This window comes from Babylonia areolata, chromosome 34, assembly GCF_041734735.1.
Source record: "Babylonia areolata isolate BAREFJ2019XMU chromosome 34, ASM4173473v1, whole genome shotgun sequence".
Classification (NCBI taxonomy): Eukaryota; Metazoa; Mollusca; class Gastropoda; order Neogastropoda; family Buccinidae; genus Babylonia; species Babylonia areolata.
In genome coordinates, this window is record NC_134909.1 from 8,231,697 (window position 1) to 8,252,958 (window position 21,262).

General features: G+C 36.6%; 2 protein-coding genes across 5 annotated transcripts in view; both read left to right on the forward strand.

Moving 5' to 3' along the window:
• The window catches only part of LOC143277491 (uncharacterized), a 534,532-nt gene that overhangs the window by 328,426 nt on the left and 184,844 nt on the right, over window positions 1-21,262 (forward strand). The window lies entirely within an intron of this gene.
• Window positions 1,731-19,724, forward strand: LOC143277302 (uncharacterized). Of its 3 annotated transcripts, XM_076582077.1 has the most exons (6): window positions 1,731-1,835; window positions 5,737-5,920; window positions 10,025-10,081; window positions 10,438-10,473; window positions 13,404-13,423; window positions 16,673-19,724. In XM_076582077.1, exons 2-6 carry the CDS (start codon window positions 5,908-5,910, stop codon window positions 16,757-16,759), a joined length of 213 nt encoding a protein of 70 aa, XP_076438192.1. In that variant the 5' UTR covers window positions 1,731-1,835; window positions 5,737-5,907; the 3' UTR covers window positions 16,760-19,724. The 3 variants fall into 3 exon arrangements, with proteins under 3 accessions (XP_076438192.1, XP_076438193.1, XP_076438191.1); XM_076582078.1 differs by lacking the exon at window positions 10,438-10,473; XM_076582076.1 differs by lacking the exons at window positions 13,404-13,423; window positions 16,673-19,724 and adding an exon at window positions 12,403-13,389 and having other exon boundaries at window positions 1,737-1,835.

The following is a 21,262-nucleotide window of genomic DNA, read 5'->3' on the forward strand; positions in this document are numbered from 1 at the left end:
TACCTCTCCACTGACAGTCCTTGAATCTGCCAACACCGAAGACCCTGACAGGAAGTCACTCTGTGATTAGAAGTGGAGGGTGACCAAAACTAAGGTCACTATGACAGCCGGGCATGAAAGGCCATAGAATAGGGGACAATTTTTCTATACTGATGTTGATTGAGAATGATGATGTTCACAATGCTACTATGAAGGTCCATATCCCAGTGTCAACCAGGCCTACGAGATATACAGGTCTACAGTGTTTGCAAGAAAATTTAAGAGGAAATTTGAGCATCACTCTGAAAGACTCATCCAGTGGATGACTACTGTGGGTTCAGGTCTTCCCATTTCAAATCGTAGTGCACTCAGATCTGGTGGGAGCTGGCCACAAGCTGGCTGCTAATCATGTTTTTCAACATGGATAGCATATGTACATTATTTCAGACATCAGATGTGTGCAGTGATGCATGAAAAAGATGTGTGAGCAATAAAACACAAGGAAACAAAAATTGTGGAACAAAACCTATGTACTTCAGTGAATGCTATTATAGCCAGCAGTTGCACAAAATGTAAGACTGAAACAAAAGTTGTTTAACATTTACCTGATTCATTCATTTTATTACCAACACACCACTGTCCCACAATGGTAGTCATCCAAATCCAGATTCCCAACAGCAAGTAAACATTTAATCATGACATCAATTATAATGGCACTGCTTGTCATCCTCAAATTCAAAGAAATGTCTTTGCCATCTTGAGATATCATGCTAAATACTGATTCCCCCCACCCCCACCCCTCCCTCGTCCCCACTAGTGAAAAATTACTGGATCCAAATTCAGAAGGATTACCACCAAAATTTGTTTTAAATATCCTTAACCAATGATCTACCATCCCATCAAGTTTATGGACATTCAATGTTTTCATCCGTGTTTTCTTGAAAAAACACTCGTTTTTTTTCCTTTCTTTTCCTTATTTCTCAGTGGTGAAGAATGCTTTTAAAAACAAATTCTGAGTACCCAGATGCGGATCTAGATCTGGATCCAGGGATAGCATTCTCTTTTTTTCCTGCTGTTGTGGTTGTTCTAATCATTTCACCTCAGTAACAGCTCACGGTGTGATACTTTATTAATTCAAATATTTTGGCGTTGTTTTCTGTTGAATGAAACGATTGCTTTGTCATTATATTATGAACAATGAGAAGCAAAATTCAAATGACAGAAAAGAAAAAAAAAGTAACTAATAGACCCTGATTCGGTTATATGTTTGAAATTTAACAAGTAGAAATACCCCTTGTACCGTCAGAAGTTGATAATATTGTTTTGTATGTTTGACGTGCATTTTCCACTGAGAAGAGTTTGTTGTTATATCCAAGATCTTGTTTAAGTCTTTTAATGGGTCTTACTGCAGGAAAGTATGGTTATGATGTTATGATAGAAGAGAATCTGAATTGCCTATGAATTGGCTTTTCTTTGTTTGTGCTGCAGTATGTAAGAGACATGAAGTAATTCAATAAACTGTACTGATCTTAAAATATTATGGTGAGGAAATAAGCTGATGCTGAATTATGTAATCACTGACGGACATAAAGTCTGACAATTTGCTCAGACGTTCCAATCTTGAAAATGCTGTGATTCTGGAATGCAGTCATTTGTTTGATAATCTCTATTATCTTTTTGTTCATCAGCATATTTTCCACTAAAGTTTTTTTCTACAAACAGTTCATTTACTTTTGTGATCATTCTATTTTCAGATCATCCTCCTCCTCATTGTAAGCTGTTCAGTTTAAAAAGCTGTGACATACCTGGAATCATCATCATCATTTGCATCTGCATCATCTGCATCATTTGCATAGGTGAGTATGTAAATGTAGTTTTCTATTAACTTTGTCACATTCCATATTTTGTTTTTATTGTACTATTTGTAGTCTTGTTTATGCATTTACTTATATTGTGTATTTCACTACCTTGTATTGTTTTAAAGTTGAAGTCAGGGTATGATGTAAACAAGCTATCACGATCATGGCCTTATTCTTTCTCTCCCAAAGAACAGAGATTTCGCTTCTTTCCACTACCACTACCCCCACCCCCATCTTTCTCTGTGAAAGATTTTCAAGAGAGATGCATGTTGATTTGTGAACTAGTCTACCAAATAACAACAACAACAACAACAACAACAAAAAATAATAATAAAAATTAAAATTAAAAAAAAGAGAAAAGTATCATCATAAGTGGACCTGTAAAGGTCTGTACCCTGACTCATAAAGAACAAGATACCAGGGTTTGAAAGTAAACACACTCACTGCCAATGGAGAGGTGGGGTGTGATGAGGGAAGGGAGCATTACGACACCAAGGAGGAAATATTTCAGGGGGGAGGGGAGGGGAACCTAATCACTTCATCACAGACATAAACATTCATGAGTATTTCATTCAAGGAATACAGTGACAAAACAGTATTCACCCCCCACATGTAAGTCTTTGACAACTGAAAGAAAGATACTCGCAGTCAGTCTGATCAGCGTGATGTGATGTGATAGACACATAGCTCAACATGAATATAAATTCTTACAAGATGCAAGCAGCAAGAAGATATGAAACTGAAAGTGAAAGAATCTTGCACCACCTTGGAATATGAAAAATAACCACAGAGAAAATCTGGTTTCTTTTTTGGGACAGGAAAGAACAGCTCAGTGGAGAAATACTAAAAATGCTGAAATGTGATAAAAAAAACAAACAAACAAATATAATGATTAAAAATCATTAAGTGCACACATTCAGAATAGCAAATCCATTTCCAATATCAAAATAATATATAATGTGCTGTTAGTTCTGGATTGAGAAAGACATCGTCTGCAAACATGTTTTACTTCTAGACAATAATGTACCATCATCGTTAACAAGGGAGGCATGGCCTTCAAGACTTGTGTGATACCCACTTCATCCAACTCACGAAGTGATTAAAAGGATACTGCCTCTTTCAATAGGATATTTTTTTATCACACTGTTGTGACCGTGATCTTTCAGTGACTGCTGAAAGTGTTTATATACTGCTCATAACTATTCACTGCACTAGGATTGATGAAAAACCCAAGTTATATCCTTTTTCGATGTTCCAAGTTATATCACACTTTATCGTATTTTCCATTTTGCTATGTTCTGACCTTGGACTTTAACCCTGACTTTGACCATGAACCTCCATACTCAATACTGAGTTTTTGTTTTCACCATGAACAGACTTTACTCTAAAGTTTGATGGAGATATTGTGTAAGATTTTGTGTTTCTTTTGTGCCTGTAAGTGTCACTTTTGAAAGTGTTTATATTCTGCTCATAACTATTCACTGCACGAGGATTGATGAAAAACCCAAGTTATATCCATTTTCGAAATTCCAAGTTATATAACACTTCAACATATTGACCATTTGTTGGGTTCTGACCTTGGACTTGAACCCTGACCTTGACCATGAACCGCCATACTCAATACTGAGTTTTTCATGAATAGTTACTCGAAGGTCTGATTGAGATTTTGTGTAAGGCATTATTTCTTTTGTGCCTGTAACTTGTGTAAGCCTTTTCTGTTATCATGCCATGCTGTGGCTTTCACCTTGGCTCTCTGACCTTGAATTGAAACAGAGGTCATGCTGTCACTGATGTCAGCTAACAGACACAAGTTTGATGAAAATTGGATGTAAGATGAAAGCTCTATGTGCCTTCAGGCTTGTCTGTTTTGGTGATCATCAAAATTGGATGTAACTGAAAGATGTGAGCTCTCTCAGACTATTTCTATTTTGCCAAGTGATGAACTTGACCTTTGACTTATTCCATGCTTGTTATATAGTCGGGATCCTACGGAGTTTTATTGCTGTGCTGCTTGCAATGGCTGAGAAAATGTCAGCATTAAAAAAATACCATTTACAGTTAAGTTAAAAGAAACTTTGATTACAAGAAAGTGATTTCCACACCCCATCACCCAGCTGAATGTGCTCTTTACTATTCTTATTTTTTTTAATAACTTACAAAATCAAGGATTTTTTTTTTTTATGATACTTTCAAATAAGAAACCTTACACACACCAATTGAAAGCATGTTTTCTTTACGAGGACATTACTTCACCTTGGTTATATGAAAACCTAGGAAACCTATGATTTCAAGGAACATGATTTGTGTTCCCAGGATTCCAGTTGTAGGGGAAGAGAGGGGTGGATGGGAAAAGACAGTTGATGGATGGGGGAGGGGAACGAAGGTTTTGGACAAGATCCAGGACAATATATTCTGGGGCTGGATGCAGAAGTTTCTGTGCACAGTGTGTGTGTGTGTGTGTGTGTGTGTGCGTGCACATGTATGAGAGAGATAGAGTACACTACTACACCCAAGTCTTTCAATCGATCACAATGCATTTTTTACCTTGATTGCCAACCTTTCGTTTTATAGGATTATATATGAGGGTAGATAAACCTATATGATTATACCCTGAAGAAACAGTACATATTCAGCCAGGCAGACAGAAATCAAACCCAAGCAGGCAGAAAACATAGTGTTAAAGATATAAATATTTAGATTTACTTTAAATGAGTAATGTAATAGTTATAAGGATGTTGATCAGCTCGCATTTAGAAAGCCAAACCAAAAAGCATGCACAGCACTGCTAGAGAGAAAGGGAACGAGAGAGAAAAGAAAACTAGAGCTCTCAAAGTCAAAATATAAATCTTTGCAATAAGAAGTATTTGTCAAAGAATTTTCATATATTTACTAATTTAGGCATTTGGATTGGAGAAACCTCAGATAATAAGGGGGGTTGGGGGGGGGGGGGACAGCCCACTTCCCCTCAACTATGCCATAACCAGAGTAGTCACAGAGTTGTACACTACAGACAAATGGAATAAAATTAAAAAATTTTTTAAAAAGCAGTAGAAGATGAAATACACACCATCAGCCATCGCTGCTTCTAGCATACATATGCTAAGCACCATCACTTAAGTAAATAATCATGGTATATTTTTGCTGCCAACTCTTTCCTTCTCTGAAAGCGAAGTAACACAGACAAAAAGTAAAAAAAAACTGTTCAGTGAGAATTGTTTGTCTAAAGGAGTTAAGCTAAAGCCTTTAAATTCCATTTAACTGACAACAGTTATATAATCCCACACTGCATCCAGATTTTGTTCCATGGGTTTGAGAAGTGAGGGGTGTGGGAAGATGGACAGGTATTATAATCAACGACTGATCTGCATTACTTTGTTGGAAATGTGCTTCAGCCATTTTGTCTCTGCAACAGACTGTTGTCAGGCAAATAATTCCAAGCAACAAAATTGTCTCCAACAATAGGCAGTGGGTGGGATCACCAAGGAACTGGTGAAGAGCACAGGTTCAGAAAAAGGGAAAAAAACCCAAAAAAACCTACACACTTCTTACTGCACAGAAAGCAGTAAAAACCTACTAACAGTTGGAACAGTTACAAAAACAATCCCTTACAGACCAGTGTCACAGATAACATAATTTTGCTAATGTCTGTAAACATTTTGCCATGCACACACACGCGCGTGCACACACGCTTTTTTTTTTTTTTTAATGAGTGTGCATGCTGTTATGTGCGTGTGTGTGTATTATGTACCTTATTTCTTCTTAGTTTGAAAAAACAAAACAAACAAGAAAAACTGAACTTGTTATTGCCTATGGTGTTAAAAAGAACATACAGCTTGCTTTTAGCATCATATTTTATTGCTGTACAAAATATAAATTATTGTGTCTTGGTTTCCTACAGTTTACATATGCCTTTACCTCTGGGGCCAGACGTGCATACTAACATGCAACGCAAACTGTCACAAGCAATGTGGATGTAAAGGGTGTTGTGGCATGATCAAGATGTTTCACTGCACCTGGGTGTGTACCAAAAAGTGTGGATGTGTTCCTGACTGCAGCTGCTGCCCCCAAGATGATCCTGAACGGTATGTACTCTGTGTGTGTGTGTGTGTGTGTGTGTGTGTGCGCACGCGTGCGTGCGTGCGTGTGTGTGTGTGTGTGTGCGCGCTCGCATGCAGGTATGTGAAAAGCAGCGAAAATTCATAATTAAATATCTTTTTTTTCCCACTTCTGGATTATTTTTTCTTCATAGACAGCTTTATGTATAAAATAAATAAACCGATGAATAAATAAATTCATAAAACAATTGTTGCTTATTCAAGGTACCACCAGAAAATATAATCTGAACTTTGACAACACTGATACACCCACAGACATTCACATGCGCACACGCCAAAGTTATTACAGATCTGTATATATATGCACCCATTATTACCTTCTCAGAAGGCTCATCAACAGATGAGATATTGGTTCAGCATTAAGCTTCATCATTTATGTTCCCCAGGGTTTTGCAGGCAGTTTTTTTTTTTAACATATGAAGAATTCCACAGTACATGTATTTGATCGTCTAAAACATTTCTACAAAATGAACAAATGTGATGCAGCACACTGAAACCCAACTAAAGTTGGAGGTAATAATTTTTGTACTTTCAAAAAGTTTAATAATCACAGATTAACATACAAAAAACTGAATTGATTTGTCATAGTTTTTTCACTCACTTAATTAAATATCTTTTTTTTGTAAACAAAGTGAGTCTATGATATAACCCGGCGTTTGTGTGTGTGTGTGTGCGTGTGTATGTGTGTGTACATGTATCATTGTATGTGTGTGTGTCCGTGGTAAACTTTAACATATCCATTTTCTCTGGAAATATGTATTCTGCCAATACCAAATTTGGTTGGATTAAACATAGTTGGAAAAAATCTTCACAATCATACCAATAATAGTTTGTAAATCTTCCAAAGTAAGCTGATTTCTGGATCATTAATGGTATATTTTATTTAGGCTCGATTTAATTCCAAAAACACTGTAATACTGCTTTCCATTTTCCGGAGCGTAGGCTATGTTTGGTAAGATGAAGACACGACACCGTTTTTATTGTCTGCATTTACAAGAATAGAAATACAAATTTTGGACAGAACACATACACTGATACAGTGACACTGACTAAACCACGGATGTGTTTATCGCATATGAATATTCTAAAGTGGACACTGAATTAACTAGAATGAACATAAAAGTTTCATGTTTCACTGAGTTTCGGTCAACCTTGTCTGGACTGGTCTGTGCAGATCTTGAGAAAACAGCCTACATGTTCTGGTGTGCCTGAGGCAATGGCAACATCTCCTTTACCATCAAATTAAAAGAATTTCTTAAATTATTGAGATATTAAAACACACACACAAAAACATGATTTAAACTGAATGGACCCTGTGGTAGGCCAAGTTTCTGCTGGCTGAGCCTGTTGAACATGATCTCCGCATATGATGAGAAAGGGGATAAATTGCAATGTACTTGAGGCAATGGCAATGTCTCTTTATTACCACAGACTTTAAAGAATTTCTTAAATGCCCGAAACATACCAAAATAACACAATTTAAAAGACGTTATCACCTTGAATGCCGCAACCAAATTATGCTTAAAAAAAACAACCTTGTCTAGATATAATTTCTTTAACGTCATTTGTATGTCCAGATTAGCACTGTGGGAAAGACTGTCAGCTATTGCCCGAACAAGCTAGGTTCCAATCTGCTTTCATACCTTTTTCTTCTTCTTTTTTTTTTTACCCGAAGCTTTATGTAGCCGAAACGAGTGGTTATTCGAGGGGTACAGTACAAAAGAACTAACTAAATGATTGAATGACAGGATAGACCAGAATTCCCGCGCACAGGCCAGGAACATATAGAGGCCAGTCACAGATGGTTTTTTCTATTGTTTTATTTACAATAGTTATTAAAGGAGAAGAAGAGCTAAGAAGAAGCTATAAGAAGAGAACACAAAAGGAGAAGACCTAAGAGAAGACAGTGCAGCAATACCTAGCGAGATGTCGGCCATTGTGGGGACACACATGACAAACACACTGCTCACGACACAGCAAGAGAGAGAGAGAGCAGCTCTGGTCAGATGACTGACCAGGTATGAAATGACCACTCATCACTCACTGTGCCAATTTATGCAGGTTAAGCGGACCACAAAGACAGTCACGTGTGCTGCAAACCAGATCGGAACTAATCTGGCCAAATCTGACAACAACTGTGTTTCTTACAAGGTGTTCAGTGATAGATTTCTAAATGATTCCTGAACCAGTTTACGTTGGATAAGTTGCAAAAGAAAGAGCTCAACGCCTACTTTCTAATGAGTATAAAAATGAAGTATTGATTATTTACGCTAAATTTATAATCTTAATTTAAGTCACCTGAACAGGGTCAGTTTTAACGAGCTTGTCGCTGAAAATTACAAACTGCGTTAAATCATTTTAACGTAGGCAAACATAAATGGAATAGATTTAAAGATGGAATTGCAACAATTCTGCCAGTATATAGAATTTGTAGTTTACTGATCTGACAAAAGATATATTAATTAAATACGGTGGACCAAAAACACAGATTCCAGCTCAGCCAATAGCATACCGCGACTCTGGTCGAGGAGTAGACTGTCTGGCGAGAACAAAATGATGTAAGCGGCTTTGCGTTCAAACTGGGAGTGACATCACACATATTCTGCACGAGGGTTAGTTGCGAAAACTGTCGTCTGCTAATACAGCTTGTGTGTGAGACAAGCTAATACAGCTTGTACGTGAGGCAAGTTTTGGAGCAAGCATAGCGCTTGGTCAGATTTATAATATCAAATACAGAGTACATTAATGATTCAACTTTTTTTAAATTTGAATCTGTTTATATTTTTATTTATCTTTTTTAAGCGTGTATCGCAAGTGAGTCTTGAAGGCCTTGCCTCTCTTGTTTTCTATATTCAAAGTTGGTGTTCCTGACCTGAAAAGAACAAATGGAGAAATCGGCTCATGAAAAATACATTTGCCTGCTTGTAACTTTAAAATAAGATTTTTTTTTAACGTGTATGCGGTGTCAAAAAGTTAAGAATCTAGTCAACTATAAATTTCTCTATGAAAAAAGCAAGGGAAAATTCATAATTTCTCTCTGTACTGAAACAAAGTCAAGAATGGCAAGTGGAGGAGTGACACCATGCCATGAGAGAGCAGTCAAGGGCAACAGTGAAAGTTCAAATGAGAGACAAAGGTTGCATTTTGTTTGAACAAAAAATATTTTTGTATTGCTGATGAATCTTTTGAACTTCAGCTTTAGATCCCAGATTAAAATAACATTTACTAACTGCAGTCATTATGTGTATTGCCACATCATCAGCTGACCTAATTTCAGGAAAGTCTGGAGTCAAATGCACTGATCACTGCAACTTAAGTGATGAATGTGTGCAGCAGTACCACCTGAAAACATGAAAAAATACTAGAGTTTCAGGCAGTTTTATGCTAAAAAGAAGGTACCAACAGCAAAGTTAAGACTTCAAAGATGCGAAATTTGTAAAAAAAATCTTGATTTTCATTATTTTGACCCCAAGTAATGTGTTTTTGTGCATTGCAAAGAAAAGTTGGCTGCGACTTTAGCAGGGTTTCCGCGTGTTGCGTCACCTTTTCTTAGCAATATGCATATTTAAATGAAAGTTGATGACTGATGTCTCAGGTTTCCGCGTGTTGCATCACCTTTTGTTAGCAATATGCATATTTAAATGAAAGTTGATGACTGATGTCTCAGATCAAAAACGTAAGTGTTGTTCTATACTTGTATTGGTCAGTCTCTATCTTCAAGGCTTAAATTAATTAATTTTGCTTGTGTTGGTTTTGTGTGTGTGTGTGCGCATGCTTGCTCAAACTTAGTGTGTATATTTATATGTCGGTGTGGTGTAATGGGGGGAAGGATATGTCATGACCATACTAAATCAGAGTTTGTTCTCCTACTACTTCAAGTTCAACTTCAGAACAATAGCACAGCAGTGGCAAAGTTACACCATACCATTAATCCTTTCAAACATCCTCTGAGTTACTATCAATCTTTTCAAACATCCTCTGAGTTACTATCAATCTTTTCAAACATCCTCTGAGTTACTATCAGTCCTTTCAAACATCCTCTCAACTCTGTTCCATCTTTTCTGTCCCCAGGTCAGCTGACATACCCATCAAGCAATTTCCCCCCAAAACTGAAGCCAGTGGAGCTGGGTAAGTTTTCTCTTTTTAAATAATGTAAAATACTTATAAAATATACTCAACAAGTATAAATTATTAAATACAATGCTGAAAATTTTATGAAAGAAAAATGGATGTAGCCAGTTATGTTCTTTGGAGATTTTTTTTTCTGTTCCTGTATTTTATTCTCCTTTTCTTTTCTTCTGGGTATGCATGCGTATGGATGCCAGTATGAGAGTAAGAGGGGCATGCCATGACTGTCATAAATGTGATGCTGCAGTTGAAGATCATTCTCACAATTCAGTGTCAAATAACCACTTCTGATTCTAATTACTGTAAGCATAATAACTGCAAGCATCTTCTCACCTGGGTTCAATATTTCACTCCAGGAAGCCAATCACCAGACATGATCCAGCTGATGATGGGTAAGTCTCTCTTTCTCTCTGTCATTCAATGCTTATGTTTTTGGCCATTATTTTCAAACTGACATGCCTAGATGTAATAGTAAAGATAGGAGAATTTAAGAAAGAAGAAAACATAATTACATATAGTTTTTTTTATTTTTTGTTGTTGTTTTTTTATATTAAACATTGGAATAAAAATTGACTAAGGACACAGCCAAATACACAGAATTCATAATCTAAGCAATGTGTACTTTATGTATACAACAATTGCAGACCCAAATGAATGTGGTAATATTCTTGACTGGGTCTTTGAAAAAAAAATTAAACATATAATGACTGTGTTGTTTGTGAACTGCATATGTCCAAACCAATTGACTAACCAGTGTGTTTGTGAGGGATTGACTGGTCTGCCCCACAACTGATGAGGCAATGAGACAGCTAATTCTGTCTCTTCTGTAGTTTTTTCATTGTTTGGAATAATCTACTCAGTGGCAGTAAGACCTTCCAATCCTCCTTCCTTTTTAATGATCTTCCATCAAACCTCTCCACTGTCTACACATTTAGTCAAGCTGACCAAACCTGATTCCTTCAATGCCATCTCTGAATCTGACTTGGAAAAGAAAAAAAAATATGAAAGCAAAACTCACTTCTTGCCTTCCCAGATCCAGATCTCCATCCTACATGTTTTTTCTCTCTTCTTTGACATCTGGGTATGCTCCACCAGTCTTCAAAGAAATTAACTGTTGACCCCTGACCCAAATGTTCTTAAAATAGAATTATCGGCCTGTTTCATACATCTCATTCTTATCAAAAAATCATAAAGAAACTCATGCTTCAGCAGCTAAGCTCCTCACCTGGCTAATGCTTATTAAATTGCGATTAAGTCCTCTGTCTGATTATCATCCAAATAACTGCACTGAAACCGCTCTTCTTGTTGACAGGTAACAAAGTTTTACCTCCTTGGAAAGTCTTCTGTTGAAGTAAACACATTGATCTTTCTTGTCAAAACTCCTGAAGAAAGTTGTTCTGCAACAACATCTTGTCTGTTTCCGACATTGTCGTTAAAATCAGTGATCATTGTTTAAACAAACTGGATCGCTCCTGAACTACAAGTTACAATATAATCACGCTGTTAAGCATTCAGTGAACACGGTGTTGTTAGCATGGTTTGCCATCTTCTCTTTTAAAAAAAAGAACCAGAATTTAAGAAGTTAATGCATGAAAGTGAGTGTATGTTATAAATCATTTTTTGCTTGTAAGCTGTGTGTGCATGTTTATTTGAGTAAATGCTTTTCCATATTTATTTCTCTGTGTGTGTGTGTGTGTGTGTGAATTCATTCTGTCTTGTTATATTGCACTATAATCTTTTCTTGTACAGCACATAAAGTTATAAAATGTAGTGGAGTGCTTTGTAGATATGTTTCATCGTTATTTACACACATTAGGTGAGATAATTACCTGTCAACTATCAGCTATACAGTATAGTTTATGGCTTGTTCTCTTACCTATTGCTGTATACCTCTCCCTTGGTGTGTGTTGTGTGTGTGTGTTGGGGAGGGTGTGGGAGGGGGGAAATAAATTGTTTTGTTTGTGTATTTTCTAACATTTGCACTGTATTTTAGTTCAAAATTTTTATTTTAGAATTGAAAATGAAAATGTGATTTTATAAATGTGTCTGAAATGTGACAGATCATTAAAACATATTGATCAAAGATAACATAATATGTATGATTATAATCAGCTGAAAGAAGAAGAAAAAAAAAAAAGAAAGAAAAAAACAGGGGATGGTGGCAGTTTGTTTTCTTTCCATGCACCTTTCTCACAGCTAGAACACCTGTGAAAAGGAGTTTGTTCCTATAACCCCTTAACACATGCTGCCATTTATAAACAAGTCAAATGCATAACATTAACAGGCAGCACATACAGGTAGTTACTTTTCTGTGTTGAAAGAAAGAAGAAGAGCAAAGGGCCTGCAAATGAGACTGAGCTGAGTCAGCTGAACATTTCCCTGTCATCTCAGCAATCATCCACTGATGAGGATCCATCATCTTCCAGAAGACCAAGAAAGCTGCCCACACCAAAAGCAGCTGGAGAACAAAGAGGATCTGTTACTGAAGTAGGAGAAGATGGCACATCTCCTCGTGCCCATGGCCTACATAAACACAAGCAGCAAGATCCAGACAGCAACCAGGCTGCCTCCATCACACCGCGAGCACTCCCTCCTCTCCGCAGCCATGCTGCCAGCACCATGCCCTCAGTGGAGAGGAACTCGTATGCAGAGACCACAAGACAACCCCTCCCCTCCATTCGTTCCCAGGATACACAATAGAACAGACTTAAGTCCTTCTCATAGAAACAAAGTCCGTCCAACTTCAGCCAACCACAGTTATGTAAAACACCCTTGAAAAGGATATTTCCGAGAGGGATATTAATTTCAGTTGATAGTCCACAGTTGTGTGGAATAGAATGATCCGTCCACCACCAAATCATACTTGATGTAACGTGAATGATGGAAGTGAACTCTTCCGTCAGTTGTCCTATCAAGCATGATGCGCGTGCGCACGCAGTTGTGTGTGCGAGAACTCTGCTGTTTATTGACCTATTTGTGTGTACTGAACATTCCAATCAGAACAGTGAAATTTAATCGTAGCAAGCTTCCTACTCTAAAGCAATGTTACTGTTTTCTAATGGAAATACCTCTTTTTTTATATCTGTTTATGTTCAAGTTGTTCATCAGAAATATCATATGGTTTCTCTCTTTTGCTTTCTAAAGTTTCTAGCTCTCCCTCTGCCTTCGTCTCTGGAGTACCATACATTTCATGTTAAACAGATGTACACTTTCTTTTTATATTTGATTTTTTTTTTTAAATTATCAGAAATATTTTATAATCTCTTTTCTTCATTAATGCAGTATATATATGTATCATTTTTTTATTTATTTTTTATTCCAGACAACCTTGAAGAAAAGCAGGTATTGTAAGACTCCTTGTATGTGGCATGCGATATCAGTGCTTATAATGCTTCATGGCAAGGGATATTGCACAGACCTGGTCCATTCTGTTGTTGGGTGACAATCTTGCTCTCGTTGGTTGGCTTTGTCAGTTTGTGCCTGGGGTATTGCTCACAGTAGCGACAGCATGGTAATTCATTATTCAATTGATACCCAAGAGTGTTGAAAGTTTTCTCTTCAAAATTCAGAAACCAGACTTATATAACCTCACATTCACTCAGATCATATGTTCGAATACTGTGGCAAAACTTTTCAAGTTTACCAGCCATTATGATGAAGTGGATAATGTCACAGACTAGACAATTTTGAATACATGTTTGAGCCCAATCAGAGGTGGCTTGACCCGTAGCCAGCTCCTTCCCCGAGTTGAGTGTGCTATGAGCTCGAATGCAAGACTGGGACCATACAGTTGAAAGTCCTTGATTTGTCAGTATTTGTGAGTGCTGCTTAAATTTCTGACCAACACTGCAGGTGTGTCGATCTCTCAGCCTGGATGATGCTTGGATACATTGAGAGTATGGTCTAATAAAGTAGTCCCAAACCTAAATGGACTCACATAGCAGCATCGTCATCACCCACATCATCATGTTTGGATGTTCTGTTCCCTTCCAGTTCCACTGTGTATTTTCCACTTTCATGTCAGTTGCTGGTATTCTTGGAATTTGTCAAGATTTCAAGTTATATTTAGATGGTTTCTCATACTGTTTTACGCGTTTTTTTTCCACATTTAAAAAAATAAATATCTGACTTGGAGAAAAGAGAAACAAGAAAATTTCATGATAAGTAGATGAATGATAAATTTCATAACACATGCATGCCTTGCATTAGGATTTTACCACACGCTTACCCTGCCATGTGCCTTAGTCACTCGTGCGAAACCATCCTTGCTTGTACATTCATCCCCTCTTGAGGACAGATGGGTGTGTAACTATTAACCTTCACCGTACTTCATCATATACCCAGTTATTCCCATTTTGTGGGTCTGTCAGACCCAATCTGGCTGGAGAAGCCACTCCCCATATCTGAACATCATGGGACTGTCAGATCCAATCTGGCAGAAGAAGCCACTCCCCATATCCGAACATCATGGGACTGTCGGACCCAATCTGGCTGAAGAAGCCGCTCCCCATATCTGAACATCATGGGACTGTCAGACCCTACCTGGCTGAAGAAGCCACTCCCCATATCTGAACATCATGGGACTGTCAGACCCAGTCTGGCTGAAGAAGCCACTCCCCATATCTGAACATCATGGGACTGTCAGACCCAGTCTGGCTGAAGAAGCCACTCCCCCTATCTGTACATCGAGGGACTGTCAGACCCAGTCTGGCTGAAGAAACCACTCCCCCTATCTGTACATCGAGGGACTGTCAGACCCATACGCGCAAAAGTCATTTTAGCTGTGCTCTCCTGTATGCATGTTGTGGGCCTGTGGGACTGGTATCACTTTATGGGGAATGTACACAAACCCAAGTCTGCCTCTATGAACCGTGGTGTCAAAATTGACAGTTGCTTTGAGGCTGAGTTTGAAAAGAGGGGGTAACCGTGCATTTTTGTGTTGAGACATTTTGCTCTTGAGAGATATAGTAGGTCTGTGAGACCAACAAACTTTGAACAGGAGTTGTTATCTGCATTAGTTGTTTGCAAATGAACCAAGATAATTGAAAATGTGCTAAACCAACTCCCTTATAAAATTTTAGAGGTAAGAAATCTGAGATTTTGTAAAAATGGAATTAAGATTAATTCTGAAATCTGGAAAAAAAAAAGGATTTTTGATTAAATTTTCAAAGACAAAAATGAGTACTTGACTCATGACCTACGGTGAAGGTTAAATGCATATATGCATGTGTATGAGGGTGTACCTGTTTGTATGTTTAGCAAATCATAATCAATTTATTTACTTGATATTGATGAAGATTTTATCTTAATGATTTTGTTCATTCTGGAAGGGAAAGTTTTGGTTAGTTTCCAAGGTTTTTGTGGTTAGAAATGGTCAGAAACATTAGTTTACTGGAACTTGTCGAAGAAAATGGGCAGAATACTTTTAAGCAAAACATGAAGCAAACTTTCAGTTCAGAAAAAGTCAGTTGAAACGTTTAAAACATTTGCCTCATTTGAATAGAAACACTGTAACTTCTATGATTTATGCAGAAACAGGAATCAATTTCAGTTACACAATTTCACTAAGTGAAAAGACGTTAAATTAAAGAAAGGTTTTCAGTTGAATCAAGAATTATCAGGTTCTGGCCTGATATTACATCCCCCAGATCAGAAAATTATTCCAGTAAAATGTACTTGCATGAATTGCAAAAGCAAAATATCCTCAACTGACTATGGCTTAACTTTTTTGTGTGTGTTTGTTGTTGTTGTTGTTGTTTTGTTGTTTTTTGTTGTTCTTGTTTTTTTTGGAATGTTCATATTTCATTTAAAGTTGCCTCATTTAAATTTTAGTATCATTCAACCTGACAAATAATTCTCATGCTTTCTCACTGATTTCTACATGCTTACATGCAAGATGGTAAAATTCTGTTTGATTTGTTTGTTGTTTTTATTTGGGAAGTGTCCTTCCAGCAGCATTTATTGCATTTTAACAGATCTTGTTGTCTCCTTCAAAAAAAAAAAAAAAAAAAAAAAGAGAGAAAAAAGATGAATTTTTGCAGCTATGATATGCACTGACCACCTTTACTACAATGACAGATGCATGTTTCATCCTTCATATCTGTGTATTTATGTGTTGCATGGTTATTTTCCTGTTCAGTTCCTTGTTTTTTGTGCAAGTATTAAAAGCGTGAGTGTGTGTGTGTTTGTTGTTGTTGGGTTTTTTTGTTGTTGTTTTTTTTATTGTTCATTCTCTCCCTCAATTTCTCCTGCTGATAGTAACAGTATCATCCATTCCATTCCTTTCTTCAGTCCTCTCTGTTACCACCCTTTTCATTCCTTTCAGTTATGTCAGCCTTTTCGTTACTTTTTTTCATCCGGTTGTGCCCCTGTCCTTTCCATTCCTTTCTATTCCATCATCCCTGCCATTCCTTTTTCATCGCTGTTTGTTATCATGCTTTTCATTGCTTTTATATCATCCCTGTTATTGCTTTTTTTTTCTTTTTCTTTTTTTTAATTGTCATCTATCCTTTTAATTCCTTTCTATAAATTATCACATCATCCCTGTCACTCCTTTTTCACGCATTTCATTTCTTTCCATTCACTTTACAGTGTGAGCTGAAACTACCATCAAAAGGTGCCAACTGGTCACGTCCAGCCTATCAGACACATCAGACTCTGCTCTGGAATTTCAATTAGTTGATGGTTTTGGCAGAATCTGGATGTGTATGCAGAATATCATAATATTATGATGAATATTTATTTCACATCAGTAAATGGTAAATAATTGTTGCTTGTTTGTTTTGGGGGGTTGGAATTGGGAAAGGATTGATTCTTCTTTCTTTCTTTCTTTCTTTTTTTATATTTTTTTTTTATTACTCACTTGTGTAAACAATGTGAGTCTATGTAATAACCCGGTGTTCGGTTGTGTGTGTGTGTGTGAGTTAGCTTTAACATAGTCATTTTCACTGGAAATACTTTGCCAATACCAAATTGGAATAAACATAGCAGAAAAAATTCTTCACTGTCATACCATTAATAAGTTGTAAGTCTAAACATAGTGGAAAAAAAATTGTCACTGTCATACCATTAATAGGTTTTAAGTCTTCCTAATTAAACTGTATTTCGGGATCACCAACGGTTTATTTCGTTGAGGATGTAAATCCAAAAATTCACAATTTATGGACAGTCTAACCTCGTTTTTTCTTGTTTGCAATAAAAATAAAAGAAATAAAAATTCTGGTCAGAACACATACAGCGACACTAACACCACCATCCACGTGTTTATTGTATATGATTTTATAGTGGATACTGAATTAACTAGAAACAGAATGAACATGGAAGAGAAATTGAATGGGCTGGGATGTAGTTTCTATCAGCCTTAGTGTCAAACACACAGAGCTAGAGAAAACGGCTACAAGTTGCCCTGTGCATGAGGCGATTGCAACATCTTTACTGCAGACTTTAAAGAATTTCTTATAGAGATATTCCAATATGATTTAAACAGTGTTATCGCCTCAAATACTGTAATTGATTTCTAACACACAAAAAACAAGATAAGTTTAGATAATAATTTTTGAAAGTCATTTCTAGGTCCATTTTTTGCTGTAAGTAAGACTACTTCTCGAACCTAATGTTCTTGGTTCAAACCTATTTACTTTTTTTTCTTCTTTTTTTTTCTACAAAGAATTTATATTATTAGATACAGAACATATTTTCATTTCTTTTATATATATATATATATATATATATATACTGGATAAGGTGTGTATCACAAGTGAGTCTTGAAGGACTTACTTGTTTTCTATCTTGGCTCCATCAAACAAGAAATATTCAAAGCCTTGATAATGAGAAAAGAACAGTGCCACTTGCAAATGCCGATGGTGAATCTGGATACACCATTTACTGTGTGATATGTACATGTGTCATGATCAGTATCACTTGAGTCTCTTTGCAAAAGAGGTAAGTATCTGTGTCTGGTCATGCTTAAGCTTGAATGCTTCAGTAACATTAAATATGCTTGTGTGTATATATTTGTTGTACAGAATACTTTTTGACTTTAATGTTTCACGATCAGCCCCACTATGGAGATGGATTCACATGCAAACACACCTCTCCACTCACCCAGTTCACTGCTCTGTATCCCCATCTCATTTCAAATGATACCTACTAATGTGCCATGAACCACATTTTAATCAACATGTAGGAAAGCAGCTTTGCATTGTGTTTGTGCATTGCTAGTTTTCTTGCTTGGAAACAGGCAGTCTTCTGCTCATCTCCTCTCATACCTGCTCCATATCATGCAAACAAAACAGCACCCATCTTATAGTGATAATAATAATAATCACAGTACAAGTGCTGTTGTGTAGTTGGAAACATATCTCATTTTACCCATTCAAATACTACAAGGAAACTTAAGAGGCACCGTAGTCCACTTTTCTGTTGTAAATATTTTCTGTCTGTCAACAGTATCTCCTGATATACACAGTCTATTGTGGCTCTCACTAAAACTGTAAGTTTTTTTGCAACTGATCCAGCTTCACAGGCATTTCTTTTGAATCAGCCTTACGTGGTCTTGTGGTCATGGCATTTGTATAGAAAGAAAAGTGCTCAAGTTCCAGACCTGAACTGGTTGGAATTTTTTTTATTGAAATTATCTCATCTTTATGCTCCTCTCTCCCCATCATTGGAGAAAGGCTGTCTGTGTGCTAGTAAATGAGAAAATGTACTGAGGTTACAAATTTAGCTTGCTTCAGATGGGTATGAAAAATCCAAGAACAAAGGAGATTCTTGACAAAATTTTATTGGAAATATGTTTACTTTAGTATACATTCAACTGAAATGTTTAGAAAAGCAATATAATTTTACTTGTACAACAATTATATGCAGACCAGCCAAAGGTGTCATGGCTGATATTGGAAATCTGCTCTTTCTGACAATAGTCATATTCCATGAATTAGTGATGAGAATTGAACGCGACTGGATACAATTAAAAAGTGGGAAAGTATAACCCAGCAGCAGGCTGTTCACTTTAGAGAGTACAACAAGCAGAACAAAATACCGAAATGTAACCTTATGAAAAAAGTAGATACTGAGTTAGGGTGTGACTGAGTCACTGAGTGTTTCAGCACATCTGATTATCATTAAATGAGTAAACATTAACATTGAATTAACATTGAAACTGTGTTGTATTCTGTGCAGTGTTGTACTGTACTGTATTATCAGTCTGTACTGCACTGCACCTCATCAAATCATATGCATTGTTTTGTATTATGCTGGAATGGAAAGTGGATGTTAGGCAGAATCAACCACCCCCATGTTGCCAGCAGCATATATTGTCGAGTAACCATATTAAAAGTATGTACTCTTAACGGTAATAATCATATAATTTTGATGCAGACAAAAACTCTTCAAAATATTAACACTGATCAACCCAGCTTTTGTGTCTTTGTATCTTTTGACAGCAAAGCAATACACTATCTTATCTTCTCACAGTTCCACACTGTAACAACAAATAATGTATCTCATCAGAGTAACATGTTATTTGCCTTTCAACAGCTATTATTTCCTGATCTGTATTAAGTGTACTTGCTGGAGTACAAACATCATCATCGTTGTGCTGTTTGTGATGAGAAAACTGAAGTAATATGATATTAAGATTTTTTTTAATGTATTTCATATCATGCCCTTCACAAGTTCATGTTTATCGTTCAAATAGCTCTAAGGTATTGCTGTGTTATTTCTTCAAGTATCACAACTAGCAGCACCAAAAAAGCAACATCATCAAATGTAGTTTTATGTAGATCAGTATTGTACATGTGTGATGTTGCAGACAAAATGTGTACTTTATTGTGTTCTGTGCTAAATAAATAACACCGTAAACTTCTGAACCCCACAAGAAGAAAAGAGAAGATCATGGTTCTTGGTTAATATTGTGAAAACCAGGTTACTGAAGAATATTGCTTGAAAAACGTAACATGTAGATTGTAAAACAACTGATTGTCCTGGACTTGACCCCTGTCTGTTGATTTGATAGAACATTCAATCTTTTATTTTGCTGATTTCTTTTAATAACAGATTTAAACTGTTTCTTTCTTCCTATTTCTCTGAACACTGAATTCAGAAAAAAAAGTTTTTTTGTTGTTTCTTTGTTGTTAGTTGTTGATAGATAAAGTAATCACTGTGCTTCATTCAAGTGTTTCCCTTGTGCTGAAGTTGTCTCCAGTCTGTTATTATTTAATTATAACCTCCTGAACGCTAATGCTTGCAGGGTGAGGTGACAGCCTTATATAACAGTGAGTTTCTTGTCAACCCGCTGATTGTGCGTTCCCCCCCCCCCTCCACCTCCAAAGGGGATCTGAGGAAAATGGCGGGTCATGTTGGAGGGGCGGGGGAGGTCTTTTAATGTAAATAGCATCCCCACCTTTTGGAAATTCTGTGCTGGAAATTTCATATTTTCAACTGCTCTCTTTGTTTCAATTTTCTTTCTGTTGTCTCTTTATTTCTTTTTTCTGCCTTGCTGGCCCATTCACTTATAATACTTATATATTTTAGTTAAGTGCCTTGAATACTTTGTCTTTTACTGGACTTGGTAACTGGGCAATCTTACTATGTTGTATACTTTTTCGTGCATGGAGTCCATGAGATGGCTCTTGGCAGTTTTTGGTTCTGTATACCCATGATCATGATGATGATTACAGCTATGTTTATGTTCAGGTTCCTGGTGTATTTTTTGTTGTTGTTTTTTTAATCCTCCAACGAAAAATTGACAGACTGGCGAATTTCAGAGGCATTTCTTAGGTTTATGTGCATGAGTGTGGCTGTTCTTGTGCCAGTTTTCTTTTCCAGGCATCTTGTTTTGTTTTACCAGTTCTTCGGGACCTATGTGTACAATTTTTCAGCCCTTGTATGGTCCTCTGTGGTTGGCTGGGCTATAAACAACAAAAGATTGTGTGTTTGTACGTGCACATTACATCTTTCATGTGTGTCCGTGTGCTTAATACACATTTTACAAGTCACTAACTAGTGACTTCTTTCTTTGCATATACAATCCAGTATTTTTTGTTTTTGTTTTTTTTTCTTGATTTTTTTTCTTGATTTTTTTTCTTTCTTCTTCTGTTTTTTTTGTTTTTTGTTATTGTTGTTTTTTTGGTGGTTGTTTTGTTTCGGGAAGGGTGTTTTTTTTTTTTTTTGTAATGTGTG